Below are 18,354 nucleotides of genomic sequence, written 5' to 3' on the forward strand. Positions count from 1 at the left end.
GAAAGAACAGTCATGTAAATCGTATGGAATTTCGTCCCAATGTTTAGAAACATCTCCCTGTTGGATTGCAACCTTGTCGTGGTCAGGGAGCTTGTGTGTCTCAGTGACCCCTAGAGCTATGCCAGTGGGAGATTCGTCTCCTGTTAGGGTCCCCCATGCTGGACAGGTCGAAGGGTAGAGGGGAGACGAAGAGCGATCCACTGGTCCTCCAGGTTGGAGGTTCAGCACAGGGCTAACAACCCTGTCTCGTAAAACAAATGTGTTACGGAAACAGCAACTGAAGGAATCAACACTGCTGGGTGTGATGGGCTTCCAGGGCTATCGACAAATACTAGGATGAATGTCGACAAAAATGCTGGAGAAACTCAGCGGGTGCAGCAGCATCTATGGAGCGAAGGAACTAGGCAACGTTTCGGGCCGAAACGTTGCCTATTTCCTTCGCTCCATAGATGCTGCTGCACCCGCTGAGTTTCTCCAGCATTTTTGTCTACCTTCGATTTTCCAGCATCTGCAGTTCCTTCTTAAACACTAGGATGAATGTCAATGGTGAAAGCCGAAAGGAAGGCGCTGGAACTGGATTGGCCATATATTGCGAAGAGAACCAGATAGCATCCCAAGAATAGCCCTGCACTGGACACCGGAAGGGAAAAGGAAATGAGGGAGACCCAAAACCACCTGGCGTCGAACTATAGAGGAGGAAATGAAAACAATGGACCTGACCTGGGGTAGTGTCCAGACGCTAGCCCAGAACAGACAGGAGTGGAGGACCTTTGTTGCTGCCCTACATGCCAGGAGGTTTAATAGGCAGTAAGTAAGTAAAGTAAGTAAGTTTAGAAACATAGAAAATAGGTGAAGGAGTAGGCCATTCGGCCTTTCGAGTCAGCACCGCAATTCAATATGATCATGGCTGATCATCCAAAATCAGTGCCCCGTTCCTGCTTTTCCCCCCATGTCCCTTGATTCCATTTGCCCTCATTTTCTTGTTTATTTTCCATGTTAAAATCAATCCCTTTAGATGCAATTTAACCAGGTCTGTCTATTTTTTAAGCTGGTGCCTAACAGACATGATAATGCTGAGACAAGATAAGTGACCACTGGATGCATGGCCCACCACACCTTATAGTTTGCATTTTCAATCCAACATGAAGGTTGATAACTCCTGAAAATGGCATTGTCATTTCTCATCTTATTCAAACAACCCAAAATGCTGCTCTCACTACAACACCAATCTGACAGTATTCCATTTCTCTCACCAACTTTGCAGAAATCTTTCTGAGTCAGTTGACCATATTAAGATAGGGCTGAATGCTCCAGCCAGTTGGTTGTGGGGGGGGGGGGGGCAGCAAAAAGAAAACTTGCACCCTAATGTCAACCATGTCGCCTATATTTAAACTACTTACCGAAGACAACCTTTGTCTCTTAAGTATCCTTTCGGCAAATTATTTCAAAGAGAACACTGCATAATTTGTGTTTGCCTGTTTGACAGTCACATCCTTGGTTTTCATTTTCTACTAAACAAGTAGCTTTCTTTTGAGCTTCCCATCCAAAAGCCCTGGCTCAATGAAGAATGCAGCATTAAGGGACTGTCCCACTTGGGCGACCTAATTTGCGAGTTTAGAAGAGTTTAAAAAAATGACATAACTTTGGGAAAATTGGACACCGAATAGTGGAGAGTGACAGCGACCTCCTTCGAGTTCCTTTCGACTATGATGAAGACTATCTACAACTACCTTCGACTACCCCCGATTACCTACGACTAACATGCTGACCTACTATGACCTACTACGACTAAACCTACGAATAAAAAAAGTTTTAAAGTTACGAAGACCTCCTACGACCTCGTGTCGACCATGCTGCGAGTACGAGTCGAGGGCAAACTCGCCAGAACTCGCAGATTAGGTCGCCCAAGTGGGACAGGCCCTTTAGGGAGTGGCTGGGGAAGTAGACCTTTGGTGTTCTGTGGGATATGCAAGCTAATTTGGTTTCAGGTTATGCGCTATGCAAAATCTTAAACACACTAACATCATATTAGCACAGTTGCAATTCAATAGCAGAGAATAAATCATGAACATGTCATGGGAGAACAAACTACTTAATGCAGTATTAATGGAAAAAAAGCCCAACTCTCAGGAAATAAAGTTATCAAGCCTCTGCTGTTACAAAATATGTTTGGCAACACTTTATTTCAAATGCATTTTCCATTGCGTCAACAGGCACCCAACAAACTAATAGGTGGTTAAATGATGCCACAATGTATGTACAGGATTTGCAAACAGTAAATACTGGTCAAAGTACCAGTAAAGATTTACATTTTAAGAAAAAACAACATCTGAATAGCCCAGGGCTGTGTTTTATAAAATTAAAAATAACAATATAGCAATTGTTGCCTCACTTACAAATTATTGTAACTTTATGTTTGTAAATGCCACACTGGGAAGAGCTACTGGTGCCACTACTGCCACAAAAGTTTACAAACTCAAAGTTTAAGACAATTATTTGTTCAAATATACAGTGCCCTCCACAATGTTTGGGACAAAGACCCATTATTTATTTATTTAACTATGTACTCCACAATTTGAGATTTGTAATAGAAAAAAATCACACGTGGTTAAAGTGCACATTGTCAGATTTTAATAAAGGCCATTTTTATACATTTTGGTTTCACCATGTAGAAATTACAGCTGTGTTTATACATAGTCCCCCACATTTCAGGGCACCATAATGTTTGGGACACATGGCTTCACGGGTGTTTGTAATTGCACAGGTGTGTTTAATTGCCTCCTTAATGCAAGTATAAGAGAGCTCTCAGCACCTAGTCTTTCCTCCAGTCTTTCCATCACCTTTGGAAACTTTTATTGCTGTTTATCAACATGAGGACCAAAGTTGTGCCAATGAAATTCAAAGACGCCATTATGAGACTGAGAAACAATAATAAAACTGTTAGAGACATCAGCCAAATCTTAGGCTTACCAAAGTCAACTGTTTGGAACACTCTTCAGAAACACTCTTCAGGAGTCAGGTGTGGATTTGTCAATGACCACTGTCCGCAGAAGACTTCATGAACAGAAATACAGAGGCTACACTGCAAGATGCAAACCACTGGTTGGCCGCAAAAATAGGATGGCCAGGTTACAGTTTGCCAAGAAGTACTTAAAAGAGCAATCACAGTTCTGAAAAAAAGGTCTTGTGGACAGATGAGATGAAGGTTAACTTATATCAGAGTGATGGCAAGAGCAAAGTATGGAGGAGAGAAGGAACTGCCCAAGATCCAAAGCATACCACCTCATGGTGGTGAGGGTGTTTCAAAGATCAGTGGCCAAATCAATCACCTGATCGGAACCCAATTAAGCATGCCTTTTATATGCTGAAGAGAAAACTGAAGCGGACTAGCCCACAAAACAAGCATAAGCTAAAGATGGCTGCAATACAGGCCTGGTAGAGCATCAGCAGAGAAGACATCCAGCAACTGGTGATGTCCATGAATCACAGACTTCAAGCAGCCATTGCATGCAAAGGATATGCAACAAAATACTAACATAACTACTTTCATTTACATGACATGTATTAAAATGGCCTTTATCTGACAATGTGCACTTTAAACACGTGATTTTTTTAATTACAAATCTTAAATTCTGGAGAACAGAGGCAAATAAATAAATGATGGATCTTTGTCTCAAACATTATGGAGGGCCCTGTAAAGCACAGTGCGTGGTATATACCATACATGGGAAAGCTTAAGACTACACATTGCCTGATTCAAGGTACAATTGAACAATAATGTGTTTAATGAAACACCTATCATTGTAGAATGAAGCAACTGTAGGTCACTGGTTTCAGTAACAAGGCCACAATTACACTCAAGTCAAAACATGCATCAACTGCTCTGGTAATTGGAGTGTGCAATCTTCTTCCCTCAAGGACGACTTTCTCCTTACAGGGCTGAAAAGTCTTATGTGGGATCTGTAAACTCTGCCACGTGGAACAGACAATATTGACAGGATAGATAGAAGGATGTTTAGGCTGTTTTTTTCTGTTTTTAATGTGTGATCCTCACATTCTTTTGTCAAACAGTCTAGAGGTAATCACCGTTTTTCCAATTCTCCCTCCTCCATTTTGAGCAGTAATGGTCCAGGATTATAAAGAGTCACCGCGGATGTTACACTTCTTCCAGACGACTTTAAGAATGCCTTTGCAGTGTTTTCTCTGTAATCTTGAACATTTCCTGTGGCAGATGTAACTTTGGCTAAATTGGTAGCTTTCCAAATTTGTATTTATAAATTCTGTAAACCAATGAGTGCACTCAGCAGTAAATTGCTTGTGCCTTCACCATCTGGGAACTGTGGTTGTGATGGCAAGGTCTCCACCTTGCCTATTAATATCTAAATGTAACATAGGAGGTACTTCATTCCTATCACCAAAAAGAAATGTACCAGGAATTAAACATTTTAAATGCAGAATTCCCCCAAACACAACAAAGAACATAATTAGGTACAAAAAGCAACCAGTCCTCAACCATTCACTGCTACTACCTTCAATGGGTAATAAAAATAGAATCCAAAATTCTGTTTTGCATTTCATAATTAGTATTGGCTCAGTTATGATCACTTGTTTTCTCCAGATCCCATACAAGAAATTTTAATCTTTACAGTTGATATTTTAAGGCCCCCCCAAACATGTAACAGCTAAATTAACATGCAACAAATGATTGCTCTGTTAATAAGATTCAGTAATCAAAGTACTGAAACTGTAACAGAAGAAGAAAGGCCAAACTCCACAGAGCAGAAGTTGAGGACATGATAAATAAAGCATGGTATTCGGACAGCAAAATGGCATGGTTTTAAAGTTAGATTAAAAAAATCTCTTCCTCTCATGTTTGTGAAGCTCACACACAATGACGAGGGTAAACACTTGTTTTACTCAATATCTGTGAAACAGTCCACAAAGGTCAATATAAATTGGACAAAACCACACACCAGGATGTAGGGGATTAGATTAAATAGAGCAACAAAGATCGGAATTTTAAATTGCTCACCATGAATCATGTGGTGGTGCTTGTACAGGGGTGTCAGTCTGTGACATTACAGATTGGAGCATCACTGGTCAAGCCCTGCATCACTGGTCAAGCCCTACATCACTGGGTTCCTGGTGGATTCAAGTTATGATGTCTATTGTACTGTTATATTAAAGGTGTGCCAGGTTAACTACAATTTGGATCTGGGATGAAGAAAAAACAGGTTTGACTTTGGTAGCTACTTAATAATTTTGGTCAATTACGATTGTGAATGGAGGGATCGACTGTAAACTGTGACCTTCCAGAACCATGCCGAACATCAATCCTGTTGAAACTCAGCAATTACACTCTCTTACCTCACCTCTTCTGTTCAATTACAGTTTTTCAATATTGATCTGATCAATCCATCACTCTTTGTACTACTTAGCAAGTTACCTGACAGATGGTTACAGACTCTATCACCACTGATGACAAGATAAACATTGTACCGGTTGTCCAGTTTATTCTAAGTTGGTACCTCTGATAATTTTAGCCCCATGAGAAACTGTCTCTGTTTAAGCGACAATTTGCTGATGGCAGGCCTGGTATCAGTGCAATCTGAACCATTATAGTACATGCTTCCAATTTCAGCCTACACCTGGATTCCTTAACAAAGAGAAAAAGTTTTCTTTTAAGACAAGGCAGAAAATATTGTAACCATAAAGCCACTTAAAAGCCATATTTGTAAACTTGAATTCCTGAAAATAACAGGATAGCCCATTTGATACTTGCAGTAGATATCGAGTGGACTGCAGAAGCTCAGAATCTCATGGTTTCAGACTAATTAATTTATTTTCCTTCTCGATATATTTTCAAACCATTTGCAGGGATCGGTCATGACCATCCAGCTGTACCTTCAGCTTGTGCAACTCTTCAATCTCCTGATTGTGACGCTCCGTTTTGTGCCCAACCAGCGATCGGTAGAAATGTACAGCAAATATCACAAAAATAAGGCCCACTGGTGCCATGATAATAGTAGATGTCAAGGCTGCATCCCGTCCAGTGTGTCCTTCTCCAGGCTGGGCTGGAACAGACTTGTGCTTCTTCCAATTACGGTCAATTGGGAGGAACTTAATCCAACAAAGCAGAACCACCTCCAAAAGGAAGAGGATGATGCCGAGAGCCGTTGAGAAGCCCCAGGCCAGCTCGATGTAGTAATGCATGCGCTCATGGGGTGACTCGTTGACAGAGTTGAGATTGTGTATGTTGCTGACTGCCTCAACATTAGGGAGAATGCAAGTGCTGATCAAGAGAGCGAAGAGGTGGACAGCGACTAACACTGTTGTGCAGGCACTGAAGGCAATCAGCAGTAACTTGGGATAGTTGTAGTCCATCTCCAACTGAACCTCAACCATGGCGACCTGCAAGAAATAAATGTAAACAACTTTGTTAAAGACCATCTGACATATACTGGCTGTTCAATGGAAATCTCACAGGGGAACCACATTGCGTCAAGGAAAGAGTGTTCACGACACGGCCCTGTTTCCACCAATCTTTCCACCACCACGCACAAGAAAGACACCATTGTATACAGATGCCGAGAAGTGTGTTCAGCTCTGGCCGAACAATTTCTAATCTTATGTGTGGACTCGATAAGAAGGAGAAGGAGAAGCACATGATTAGTAAGGGCAATGTTAAATTTGTGCAGAAGGGGGCTCTGCTCTATGCTGGGACAGTGCAGGTGGATGCATATATTCTGTCCTAGATACTGTTACTGAGTGTTTCATATGGAAGGTATTCCATTCCCTAACATAAACTTTAAAATAAATATTTTAAATTGAGGAAATCTTCCGTTTCATTTTACACTAATGTTTAACTTTGTCTCCAAAATATGCAGGCTAAGCATGGACTACGAATATATTTGTTGCAGGCAGTGGGCAAAAATGCAACTGAAAAATCTATTGTATGCACAGCAAAAGGAAGACTTTTCTTCATAGGAAGCTCGTACCTGGAGGGTTTTAAAGCAGTTTTAACATTAACAAGTTGTTTTAGTTTGTGGTACATCATCTGTAGTTTGTAGTACATCATCTGTAGACACTTGGACCAATTATCTCATAAGGTAATTGGGAAAGATTGATTAATGTTACCTTACTACAAAATATGGATAGAAGGACCCGGGTTCCTTGGGAACAGAGCAGCATGTCATAAACATGACTGAACGGAAGGTGTGTTATCAATGTGAATTAATACCAGCGACAGGGCAACGTACTGTGGCTGCTCAGCAACCCAAAATAGCGTTGCCAAAGTGACAGCAAAGACTATGGTGTTAAACCTTTCATGAAATTGTGAAGAATGATGATGGGATATCTCAGATTAAACTGGATCAGTTGCTAGAATTTTAACTTTGCCAAGCTAGTCTCTTCACTGTACAGTAATCATATAGATAATATTACAGGGTCTGGTTTATTTTAGCTCCTTTTTGTCAGCAAAATTCTGGAGCTAAAATTAAAGACGCTGATATAACTTTGAATAAGACCCGCAATGCCTAAACATGGACTAACGCCAGCACTTTTACGTGAATAAATTGCTGGATTGCTCATTTTTAGCATTTTCCCACCAGAGTTCAATATTCTTCTTTTTTTTTAAACTAACCACATCAAGAGAGAAATGCATAATGGAATAATTCATAGTAATTTCCCTAAAACTATGACAAGATCAGCTATTAAAACAGTTGAAAATCTATAATAAAAAAGGACAAATATTGAGATTTACGGCTAAGTGCAGGAACAATGCTCATCATGCAGAGGTAAGTGTGAGGTAAAGCGAAGATACAAGGAATTGCAGATGCTGAGATCTTGAGCAAAATACATGTGCTGGTGGAACTCAGCAGGTCAGGCAGCATCTGTGGGGGGGGGGGGGGGGGAGGAGGAATGGACAACCTTTTTGGTCGGGACTTTTCTCTGATGGATTGTAGTGGGGGTAGGGAACCTGTTGAATATTTGCCTGTTGAATACTCTCCTTTCATTTGCAGCTGTTCCTCAATACGCAAGTGTACTTGAACATGAGAATCAGCAGTAGGCCATTTGACCCATCAAACCTGCTCTGCCCTTCGATAAGATCAATGCTGGACTGATGTTGGTCTATTGGAGATGGTCACAAGTTGGCATGCATGCTTGTTCCCCATTCTCCATATTGACTCCCCAAAAGAGCAACACTGTCTGCCGTGAATGCATTTGTTTATTCAATCTTCACAATTCTCTGATATAAGAAATGTATCTCTTCCACCTTGAGGACTAATTATTCAAAAAACATGCCTCAGTAGATTCCTCATAAGGATTTATCCTGTCAAATTCCCTCAATTTTTTTTGCTTCAATAAGATGCCTCTCATCCATCTAAACATGAATGAGCATGGGTCCAATCTTCTCTTAGTCTACAAAGCAACCAATTTCCTTCTGAAATAATGTTACCAAAATTGTTCCCTGCATCCAACTGTATCTAAATGTGAAGATAGACACAAAATGCTGGAGTAACTCAGCGGGATAGACAGCATCTCTGGATAGAAGGAATGGGTGATTTCGGGTCGAGACCTTCAGATCCATGAGGTCTGAATCTAAATGTAGCCTCATGAGCATTCTGCTTTTCTACATCATTCCCTTTAAATAAAGACAATTTTTTAACATTACTTCATGTACAAAAATATCTAAATCTCGTTCCATTAAATAATATTTCACATTTCTATAATAAAACTTACTCAAATTAACACGTCACATTTCACATTATTATCCATCTGCCACTTGCTTAAGCAAGTTAAGCTAACCTCCTCTGCCTACATGTGATCCATATCCCTCCATTCTCTGCCTATCCAAAATCCTCTTAAATGCCACCATTGTTTCTGCCTCCACCACCACCCCTGGCAGCTCATTCTCAGTCTGAGAAGGCATTGCAATTTATTAAATGGGCATTGAAAACGATAAGATAATAGTACCACGTACGATAACCAATGTGAACCATTAACCAACATTGGATAGCAAAGTCAGTCTCCATTTTATGAGGATCCTTTTGAGAATGATAGCATACAAATGTTTTGCTTTTTAATAATGGCAGCCTTTATCAGCATTTCTATGGGTAATCAATCCGACGTAATCATGACAACATCAGATGGAAAGAATGGTCATGTCATAGAATGTGACAAACAGAGCTAAGATGCACAGCGCAGCGCAGAACCACGTGAACGACATGTTCTTGCATATCCTCATAGCCTTTGTAGATATACAGACTAAAGGGAGGGTGCGTGATAGAAAACGATAGACATTTAGCGCTTCAAACCTGTTTCAACATTCATTACTTCTTTAATCTATTCAATGACGTGGTCTCCACTGCCCTGAATGGGCAAGGATTCAACAGGTTTACCACAAAGTGGAGAAATTGCTCTTCTTCCCAGTCCCCGTCTTCTGACACTGTGACCGCTTGTTTTCAATGTCTTCCAACCCCACCCTCCCACCTCCACACATCCAGTCTGTCCAGCCATTAGACTTTTCCAAATTAAGTGCATATTAGGGAGCCTAACATGAAATGAAAACTCAGGTTTAATTCAGTGCTGGATTGACTGTTGTTAATGGGACGGCAGAAGGGATACAACGACTGACCCAGTGACCGGAAATCCTCAGGGTCAACAATCAGCCACATCCAGGGATGGAAATTTGCTTGGGATACCTGCTACCACTGTTTCCAGCTCCAAAGTATGTGTGGGCACATTACAGCATGAACAGTATCCACTCTAGCCCATATGGTAAATAGCTTGGGCAGACCCAGTCAAAATTTATACACGGGGCAGCTGTACACATATAAAACAGAAGCATGCAGAAGCAATTGCTTACATTTTTTATGAGCCACATACAGTTCACAGGAGAAATCTACCCCCAATAGCACTAGGATGATCGACAGCAATTAAGCTCCAAAATCAGGGGGCAACAGAACTAGGCTTAGTTTAATCAAGCCAATTCTTATTTCTACAACACCATCTACATGTCAAAGTTTGTTTCTTAAAAAGCAGATAGCAACAAAAACTGTTAAAGGTAAACCATGGCAATCTTTAATTGATTTGTCAGGCGGGAGTGGCAAAGATCTACGAGCACAAACGTTGCTCGGTGCTTCTCGGGCTCCACTCACAGAACAAAGGAAAGTTAGCACAATTATACATTTTTCTTATCAGTAAAACACTCCTACCAAGTCCGAATATGGCATGACTGAAAGATTTTATAGCCTTTCAGAATATAAGAAAGCTGGGTCCAAATCAAGCTCATCCAATAACAAGTTATTACTTATCTCTGGAGCGTCAGCTATTTTTTAAATCTTGGCTTCTTTATGGCCTTGAATGAAGCACATGTTATTAATGCAAGATTCCATCTTAATTTCTTTATTGAAAAGTCAACCTGTCCTCCATATTGTGTTCCATATAATTTACAGTCATTCAGACTTGGCACCAAGCCATTCTTTTGTTCTACTAGTCCATGCTTTTGTAGAAGAACGACTCAATTTTAGATTTGACTATCAGATTTGACTATTAGCTCTTTCATGCAGGCTTCAGAAACATGTGGAAAACTGTAAATACAAACCAAAAACACCCGAACAGATCACTCAACAAACTAATCTGATGGTTTCTTTGGATAACACAATTTTTGCACCTTCATGTTGATGACAACTGGATCCATAGTGCATGTTTAATAATTGTGGATCTAGTATGCAAATGTAAGTATGTATCCTCTTCCAGCTTTCTTCACCCTCCCGACAATCAACGATTGAAGGGGTCTCGGCCCAAAACTTATCCATGTTCTTCCGAGATGCTGCCTGACCTGCTGAGTTACTCTGGCACTTTGTGCCCTTTCGTGCAACTCTGACCCTCAATTTGCTGTGCTGGAACAAGGAACTGTGCTTCACTAGGGTTGATATCACAATATGTCTGCTGTGCTGGAGCATTTCATAAACTAACATCCATCACACGTTACCGACTACACAAAGAGAGTGCTACAAATTCATGTGCACACATGCACATTATCCAGCACAGATTAATTACTTGATTAATTACGCTGATTAATTACTTGTTAAGATTTCTATGGCACTTCATCTCCACAATAGTTAAACAAACAGAACCATTATGACTGTGGTTTATGATTATAATTACATTGGATAACAGTTCATTGCTATTCTTCCCAATATAATAAGCAATGCTTGCAAGAGCATACCTAATTTGCAAAAAAACGATAACCTCATTCTTCTTCCTAATCATACCACAATATAATACAGGGGAGATACATCACTCGCACCCTCCCCAATCATTATTTCTCTTTTTGGTCAAGAAAATCTTACTGTAGGTCCTTTCAAAACAGCTAACTTACTTGGTATAAAATGTGTGTTGTGCTGATTTTGTTTTTGTTTTTTTGCATTCATTTGCATGCAAATGTGAAAGCTCAAGACATTTTAATCCCCAAAGTGATCCAACATAGTGATCATCAACTTTTATGTTAAAGGCATAGGAAGGAACTGCAGTTGCTGGTTTACACTGTAGACACAAAATGCTGGAGTAACTCAGCAGGACAGGCAGCATCTCTGGTAGAAGGAATGGGTGACGTTTCGGGTCGAGACCCTTCTTCAGACTGAGAGTCAGGGGAGAGAGAGACACGTAGATAAGGTAGGGTAAACGAGACATCAAAAGAGGAAGCTCAAGGAAAATGTAGAATTGATCATTGTTAGCTAGGAGAAGTTGACAACAAAGCAAACAGAGATAAAATGTAATCAGGGAGACAGTCAGACTGGTTGGAAAACTGAGAAGCGGGAAGGATGGAGAAAGAGGGAAAGCAAGAGTTACTTGAAGTTAAAGTAGTCAATATTCATACTACTGGGATGTAAGCTTCCCAAGCCAAATATGAAGTGCTGTTCCTCCAATTTGCACTGGGCCTCACTCTGAGTGAGTGTCAGAGTGAGGCCCAGTGCAGTGCCTAGGTTAGATTTGCAAAGGAGGATCAGGATTAATATAGGTGCCAGGGTAACTGGTGAACAGGACTTGTGAATGACAACGCAAATAGCAAAACTCCTTTATTTTAGCTGGAAGATTTGTCGGGGGTGTACGGGGGGTGGGAGGGGAGGGCACATGAACTGAGTTGTGTCATTTACATGGACAATTGTTTAATCCTGCATATGAAAGGAAACTATATACCTTGGGTTTTAGCCACCACCACAAAAATTCACCTGATTTCTCCAGCATTGAAATGGACTTTGCTCAGCTAAGTAGTACAATCTTTCCAGCATCAGTGCAGAACAACTCTCATTGAATTCAACGGCCCCATAGCAGAAGTGTCCACGTCGCGGGCTGGAAACTGGAAGTATCCTGAACTAATTCTGCTACCGCCATCATCTATTGCGACAAGTGATGGCTTCCACTGATTGTGGCCGGAAGCTTGCGTCCTTTTCAGGACGGATTATGACAGTGAGGCCAACATTTGTAGAAAATGGACACGAAAAGAAGATTATTGAATTCAACAGCACAAACCTGGCTGAATATAGACAGAAAATGCATCCTCTGCAGGACCAATATATTTAAAAACTGTTAGAGGTTTGTACATTTATAAACCTCAATCATTGAATAACTAGCTTAATATGAAAGGGTAGATTCATAATTATCACTTTTGCTTTACCATCTTATTGTCCTACTTATGGGGTTACTGCTATCTCATAATAAACTAAATGTAAATTAATTCTTATGTTGAATTTAATGCCATTAACAAGTTATTGTTTAGACCAGATGAACAGAAGGTAAAAAATTCAGTACAGATTTCACACTGATTTTTATCCAGCTGGAAATGTACTCACAATGTGACTGCAGAACAAGATCCACTAGTTTCGCCACACTTGGAGGAATAAAAAAGGTACAACTCATGAATAAACTCATGAATCTCTAAAGTTTAAAGAACGAGTAACTGGAAACTGGTTGGGGTTTGGGAAACCAATACCACCACACATCAACACACACGGAGAGAAAGATAAAGGCAAAAATATTCTTTTTTGTTAATGGTGAGTTAGGTTTCAAATTCTAATGTTTTTGTTTTAATATTCAGTTGGTGACATGACCCCCATATGTTTATATTACAGATCTATGAAATCATATATAACAGATGGAATAGGCCGTTCAATACTATTTTGAAAACTGTCCTACATTTGATCAAAAGCTTCTATTAAAGGGCTCTACTAATCACAAAAGTACATATCCTCCTGGCCAAAATGCTCTCAGAAGTTACAACCCACAATATGAACTGTAGTGTTTAAGACTTGCATTAAATCCACAGGTACAATTGAACATTATAGCATTATATTCCAAAAATATTTGTAGTTTTATGACAAGCTAGCTCAGAAAGTACAATGCCCAATCACCACTACTCAAAGAAACTAAAGAAAGTAACTAGTGGAGATACATTATCAGTACAGCCAGTGATTATCAGGCTGCACCTACTGACAAGCCATAAATAGCAATAAATCACCTTCTTATTTGACATTCAAGGAAAAACATCCAAAATGTTTTTTGCTACTAAGAATTTCTATTTCTTTCAACGTCCACTTAAACAGAATTTAGAATCCAATAATAAATATAATCAATTAGTTCTGTTTAACATAGCCATCTGTTAAATTTCACTTTAAATGAATAAATAACTCTTCACTGCAATCCAACCAAAGTGAAACTTCAGAAACAGACATTCAGAAAGTGGAGATTTCCTGATAAGGCTTCCTGCAGAATACATTATTTATTAAACTCTAACAGTACATAAAAGATAGTTTACAGCATGATACAGACCACATCAAGCTGTATTGAAAATCCCTTAGATCTTTTCATACTCACTAGTGAAAAGGAGAGCATATTGCAATAAAAACTCGTCAGGCTGTTGTTTATGGACTACTGCTTGGCTTTTAATACCATCATCCCTTACAAGCTGGTTACCAAGCTCACGGAACTGGGTCTCTGCGCATCCCTCTGCAATTGGATCCTCGTCTTCCTCATCCAGACCACAGTCTGTTCGAATTGGATAAACCACTTCATCCTCAGCAACAATTAGTACGGGAGCACCTCAAGGCTGCGAGCTCAGCCCCCTGCTTTACTCACTCTCTACCCATGAATGCGTAGCCGGACATAGTGCAAACTCCACCATCAAGTTCGCCGACGACACCACTCTTGTTGGACGAATCACAGATGGGGATGAGTCAGAGTATAGAAGTGAGATCGACCGACTGACCAAATGGTGCCAGCACACCAATCTGGCTCTCAAAATCAGTAAGAACAAGGAACTGATTGTGGACTTTTGAAGGGGAAGGATGAGGACCCACAATCCTGTTCACATCAGTGGGACGATGGTGGAGAGGATCAAAAACTTCAAATTCCAGGGCCTGCATATTTCCGAGGATCTTTCCTGTACCCAGCACACCGATGCAATTATAAAGAAAGCACATCAGCGACTATACTTCCTGAGAAGATTACGGAGATTCCGCATGTCGAAAAGGATTCTCCTAAACTTCTACAGATACAGTAGAGAGCATTCTGACTGGTTGCATCATGGCCTGGCTCAGCAACTTGAACGTCCAGGAGCGGAAAAGACTACAAAAAGTTGTGATCATCTCCGGCTTTGACCTCGCCACCGTCAGGGATCTATCGTAGTCACTGCCTCAAAAAGGCAGCCAAAATCATCAAAGACCCACACCATCCTGGCCACACATAGAAACATAGAAAATAGGTGCAGGATTAGGCCATTCGGCCCTTCGAGCCTGCACCGCCATTCAATATGATCATGGCTGATCATCCAACTCAGTATCCTGTACCTGCCTTCTCTCCATACCCCCTGATCCCTTTAGCCACAAGGGCCACATCTAACTCCCTCTTAAATATAGCCAATGAACTGGCCTCAACTACCTTCTGCGGGAGAGAATTCCAGAGATTCACCACTCTCTGTGTGAAAAAAAGTTTTCCTCATCTCGGTCCTAAAAGATTTCCCCTTTATCCTTAAACTGTGACCCCTTGTTCTGGACTTCCCCAACATCGGGAACAATCTTCCTGCATCTAGCCTATCCAACCCCTTAAGAATGTTGTAAGTTTCTAGAAGATCCCCCCTCAATCTTCTAAATTCTAGCGAGTACAAACCGAGTCTATCCAGTCTTTCTTCATATGAAAGTCCTGACATCCCAGGAATCAGTCTGGTGAACCTTCTCTGTACTCCCTCTATGGCAAGAATGTCTTTCCTCAGATTAGGAGACCAAAACTGTACGCAATACTCCAGGTGTGGTCTCACCAAGACCCTGTACAACTGCAGTAGAACCTCCCTGCTCCTATACTCAAATCCTTTTGCTATGAATGCTAACATACCATTCGCCTTCTTCACTGCCTGCTGCACCTGCATGCCTACTTTTAATGACTGGTGTACCATGACACCCAGGTCTCGTTGCATCTCCCCCTTTCCTAATCGGCAACCATTCAGATAATAATCTACTTTCCTGTTTTTGCCACCAAAGTGGATAACCTCACATTTATCCACATTATACTGCATCTGCCATGCATTTGCCCACTCACCCAGCCTCTCCAAGTCACCTTGCAGCCTCCTAGCATCCTCCTCGCAGCTAACACTGCCCCCCAGCTTCGTGTCATCTGCAAACTTGGAGATGTTGCATTCAATTCCTTCGTCCAAATCATTAATATATATCGTAAATAGCTGGGGTCCCAGAACTGAGCCTTGCGGTACCCCACTAGTCACTGCCTGCCATTGTGAAAAGGACCCGTTTACTCCTACTCTTTGCTTCCTGTCTGCCAGCCAGTTCTCTATCCACATCAATACTGAACCCCCAATACCGTGTGCTTTAAGTTTGTATACTAATCTCTTATGTGGGACCTTGTCGAACGCCTTCTGAAAGTCCAGATATAACACATCCACTGGTTCTCCCTTATCCACTCTACTACAGGTGCACAACCTTTTATCCGGAGTTCCGGAAACCGAAAAGCTCCGAAAACCGGAAATTCTTTCCAGGATGTCGTCTGCACACCAAAGCTCGCGTTTGGCGCCAAACTTGACCCGAAACGACCCACGGTCAACCCAGGTCTGTACTACTGTAGCGGCTGCCTCCTCCCCGGAGACCGGGGAGACACTTAAACATCTGTAAATCATTGCTTAAATGTTAGTCAGTTAGTTTGGAGGGCTTTTATGTGAAAGAGAGGGGGGGGGGGGGTGAAGGGGGAAACTTTAATTCTTAGTCCCCTACCTGGTCGGAGAGGCGGGGAGTGGGCAATGTCTTACCGGGTCGCCGTGCAGTAAGCTCCGGAGCGCTGTGGCCGCCGACTCCCAACATCGCGGAGCTGGGGGCTGCGGGCGTCCGGCCGCGGGCGGCGCCGGTTGGAGCTCCAACCCCGGCAACTCTACCCCTGGCTGCGCGGCACTCCAAATCCAGTGCGGCCCGCGGCCAGACGCCCGCAGCCCCAGCTCCGCGATGTTGTGTGTCGGCGGCCACAGCGCTCCGGAGCTTACCGCACGGCGACCCGGTAAGGCATTGCCCGCTCCCCGCTGGTATCCCAGCGCTGCGACGCCGCCGACTCCCAACATCGCGGAGCTGGGGTTGCGGGCGTCCGGCCGCGGGCGGCGCTGGATTTGGAGTGCCGCGCAGCCAGGGGTAGAGTTGCCGGGGTCGGAGCTCCAACCGGCGCTGCCCGCCCGCAGCCCCCAGCTCCGCGATGTTGGGAGTCGGCGGCCACAGCGCTCCGGAGCTTACTGCACGGCGACCCGGTAAGGCATTGCCCGCTCCCTGCCTCTCCGACCAGGTAGGGGACTAAGAATTAAAGTTTCCCCCTTCATCCTCCCCCACCACATAAAATCCCTCCAAACTAACTGACTAACATTTAAGCAATGATTTACAATGATTCCCCGGTCTCCGGGGAGGAGGCAGCCGCTCCAGACTTTTCAAGCCGCCCGCGCTACCTACCTAATCTACGCTAAAAATCTTCCATTCGGAAATCCGAAAAATTCCGATTTCCGAGAAGTGTCTGGTCCCAAGGCTTTCGGATAAAAGGTTGTGCACCTGTAGTTACATCCTCGAAAAATTCTATAAGATTCGTCAGACATGATTTACCCTTCATAAATCCATGCTGACTTTGTCCAATGATTTCACCACTTTCCAAATGTGCTGCTATCCCATCTTTAATAACTGATTCTAGTTCCAAACTACCGACGTTAGACTAATGGTCTGTAATTCCCCGTTTTCTCTCTCCCTCCCTTTTTAAAAAGTGGGGTTACATTAGCTACCCTCCAATCCTCAGGAACTACTCCAGAATCTAAAGAGTTTTGAAAAATTATCACTAATGCATCCACTATTTCTGGGGCTACTTCCTTAAGTACTCTGGGATGCAGCCTATCTGGCCCTGGGGATTTATCGGCCTTTAATCCATTCAATTTACCTAACACCACTTCCCGGCTAACCTGGATTTCACTCAGTCCCTCCATCTCATTTGACCCCCGGTCCCCTGCTATTTCCGGCAGATTATTTATGTCTTCCTTAGTGAAGACAGAACCAAAGTAGTTATTCAATTGGTCTGCTATGTCCTTGTTCCCCATGATCAATTCACCCGTTTCTGACTGCAAGGGACCTACATTTGTTTTAACTAATCTTTTTCTCTTCACATATCTATAAAAGCTTTTGCAGTCAGTTTTTATGTTCCCTGCCAGTTTTCTTTCATAATCTATTTTCCCTTTCCTAATTAAGCCCTTTGTCCTCCTCTGCTGGTCTTTGAATTTCTCCCAGTCCTCTGGTAGGCTGCTTTTTCTGGCTAATTTGTACGCTTCATCTTTTGTTTTGATACTATCCCTGATTTCCCTTGTTATCGACGGATGCACTACCTTCCCTGATTTATTTTTTTGCCAAACTGGGATGAACAATTGTTGTAGTTCATCCATGCAGTCTTTAAATGCCTTCCATTGCATATCCACCGTCAACCCATTAAGAATCAATCGCCAGTCTATCTTGGCCAATTCACGTCTCATACCCTCAAAGTTACCTTTCTTTAAGTTCAGGACCCTTGTTTCTGAATTAACGATGTCACTCTCCATCCTAATGAAGAACTCAACCATATTATGGTCATTCTTACCCAAGGGGCCACGCACAACAAGACTGCTAACTAACCCTATCTCATTACTCAATACCCAGTCTAGAATAGCCTGCTCTCTCGTTGGTTCCTCTACATGTTGGTTTAGAAAACTATCCCGCATATTCCAAGAAATCCTCTTCCTCAGCACCCTTGCCAATTTGATTCACCCAATCTATATGTAGATTGAAGTCACCCATTATAACT

At 42.1% G+C, this 18,354-nt stretch overlaps 1 protein-coding gene across 1 annotated transcript in view; it reads right to left on the minus strand.

Annotated features, from left to right (window-relative positions):
- Nucleotides 1-2,134: 2,134 nt before the first annotated feature.
- The window catches only part of LOC116988944 (protein orai-2-like), a 35,572-nt gene continuing 19,352 nt past the window's right edge, over nt 2,135-18,354 (minus strand). The window contains exon 2 of the mRNA XM_033045990.1: nt 2,135-6,411. Coding sequence (XP_032901881.1) covers nt 5,863-6,411 — 549 coding nt within the window. The 3' untranslated portion in view covers nt 2,135-5,862. The remainder of the gene's footprint in view (nt 6,412-18,354) is intronic.

Source organism: Amblyraja radiata, chromosome 28 (genome assembly GCF_010909765.2).
Source record: "Amblyraja radiata isolate CabotCenter1 chromosome 28, sAmbRad1.1.pri, whole genome shotgun sequence".
In the NCBI taxonomy this organism is placed as follows: Eukaryota; Metazoa; Chordata; class Chondrichthyes; order Rajiformes; family Rajidae; genus Amblyraja; species Amblyraja radiata.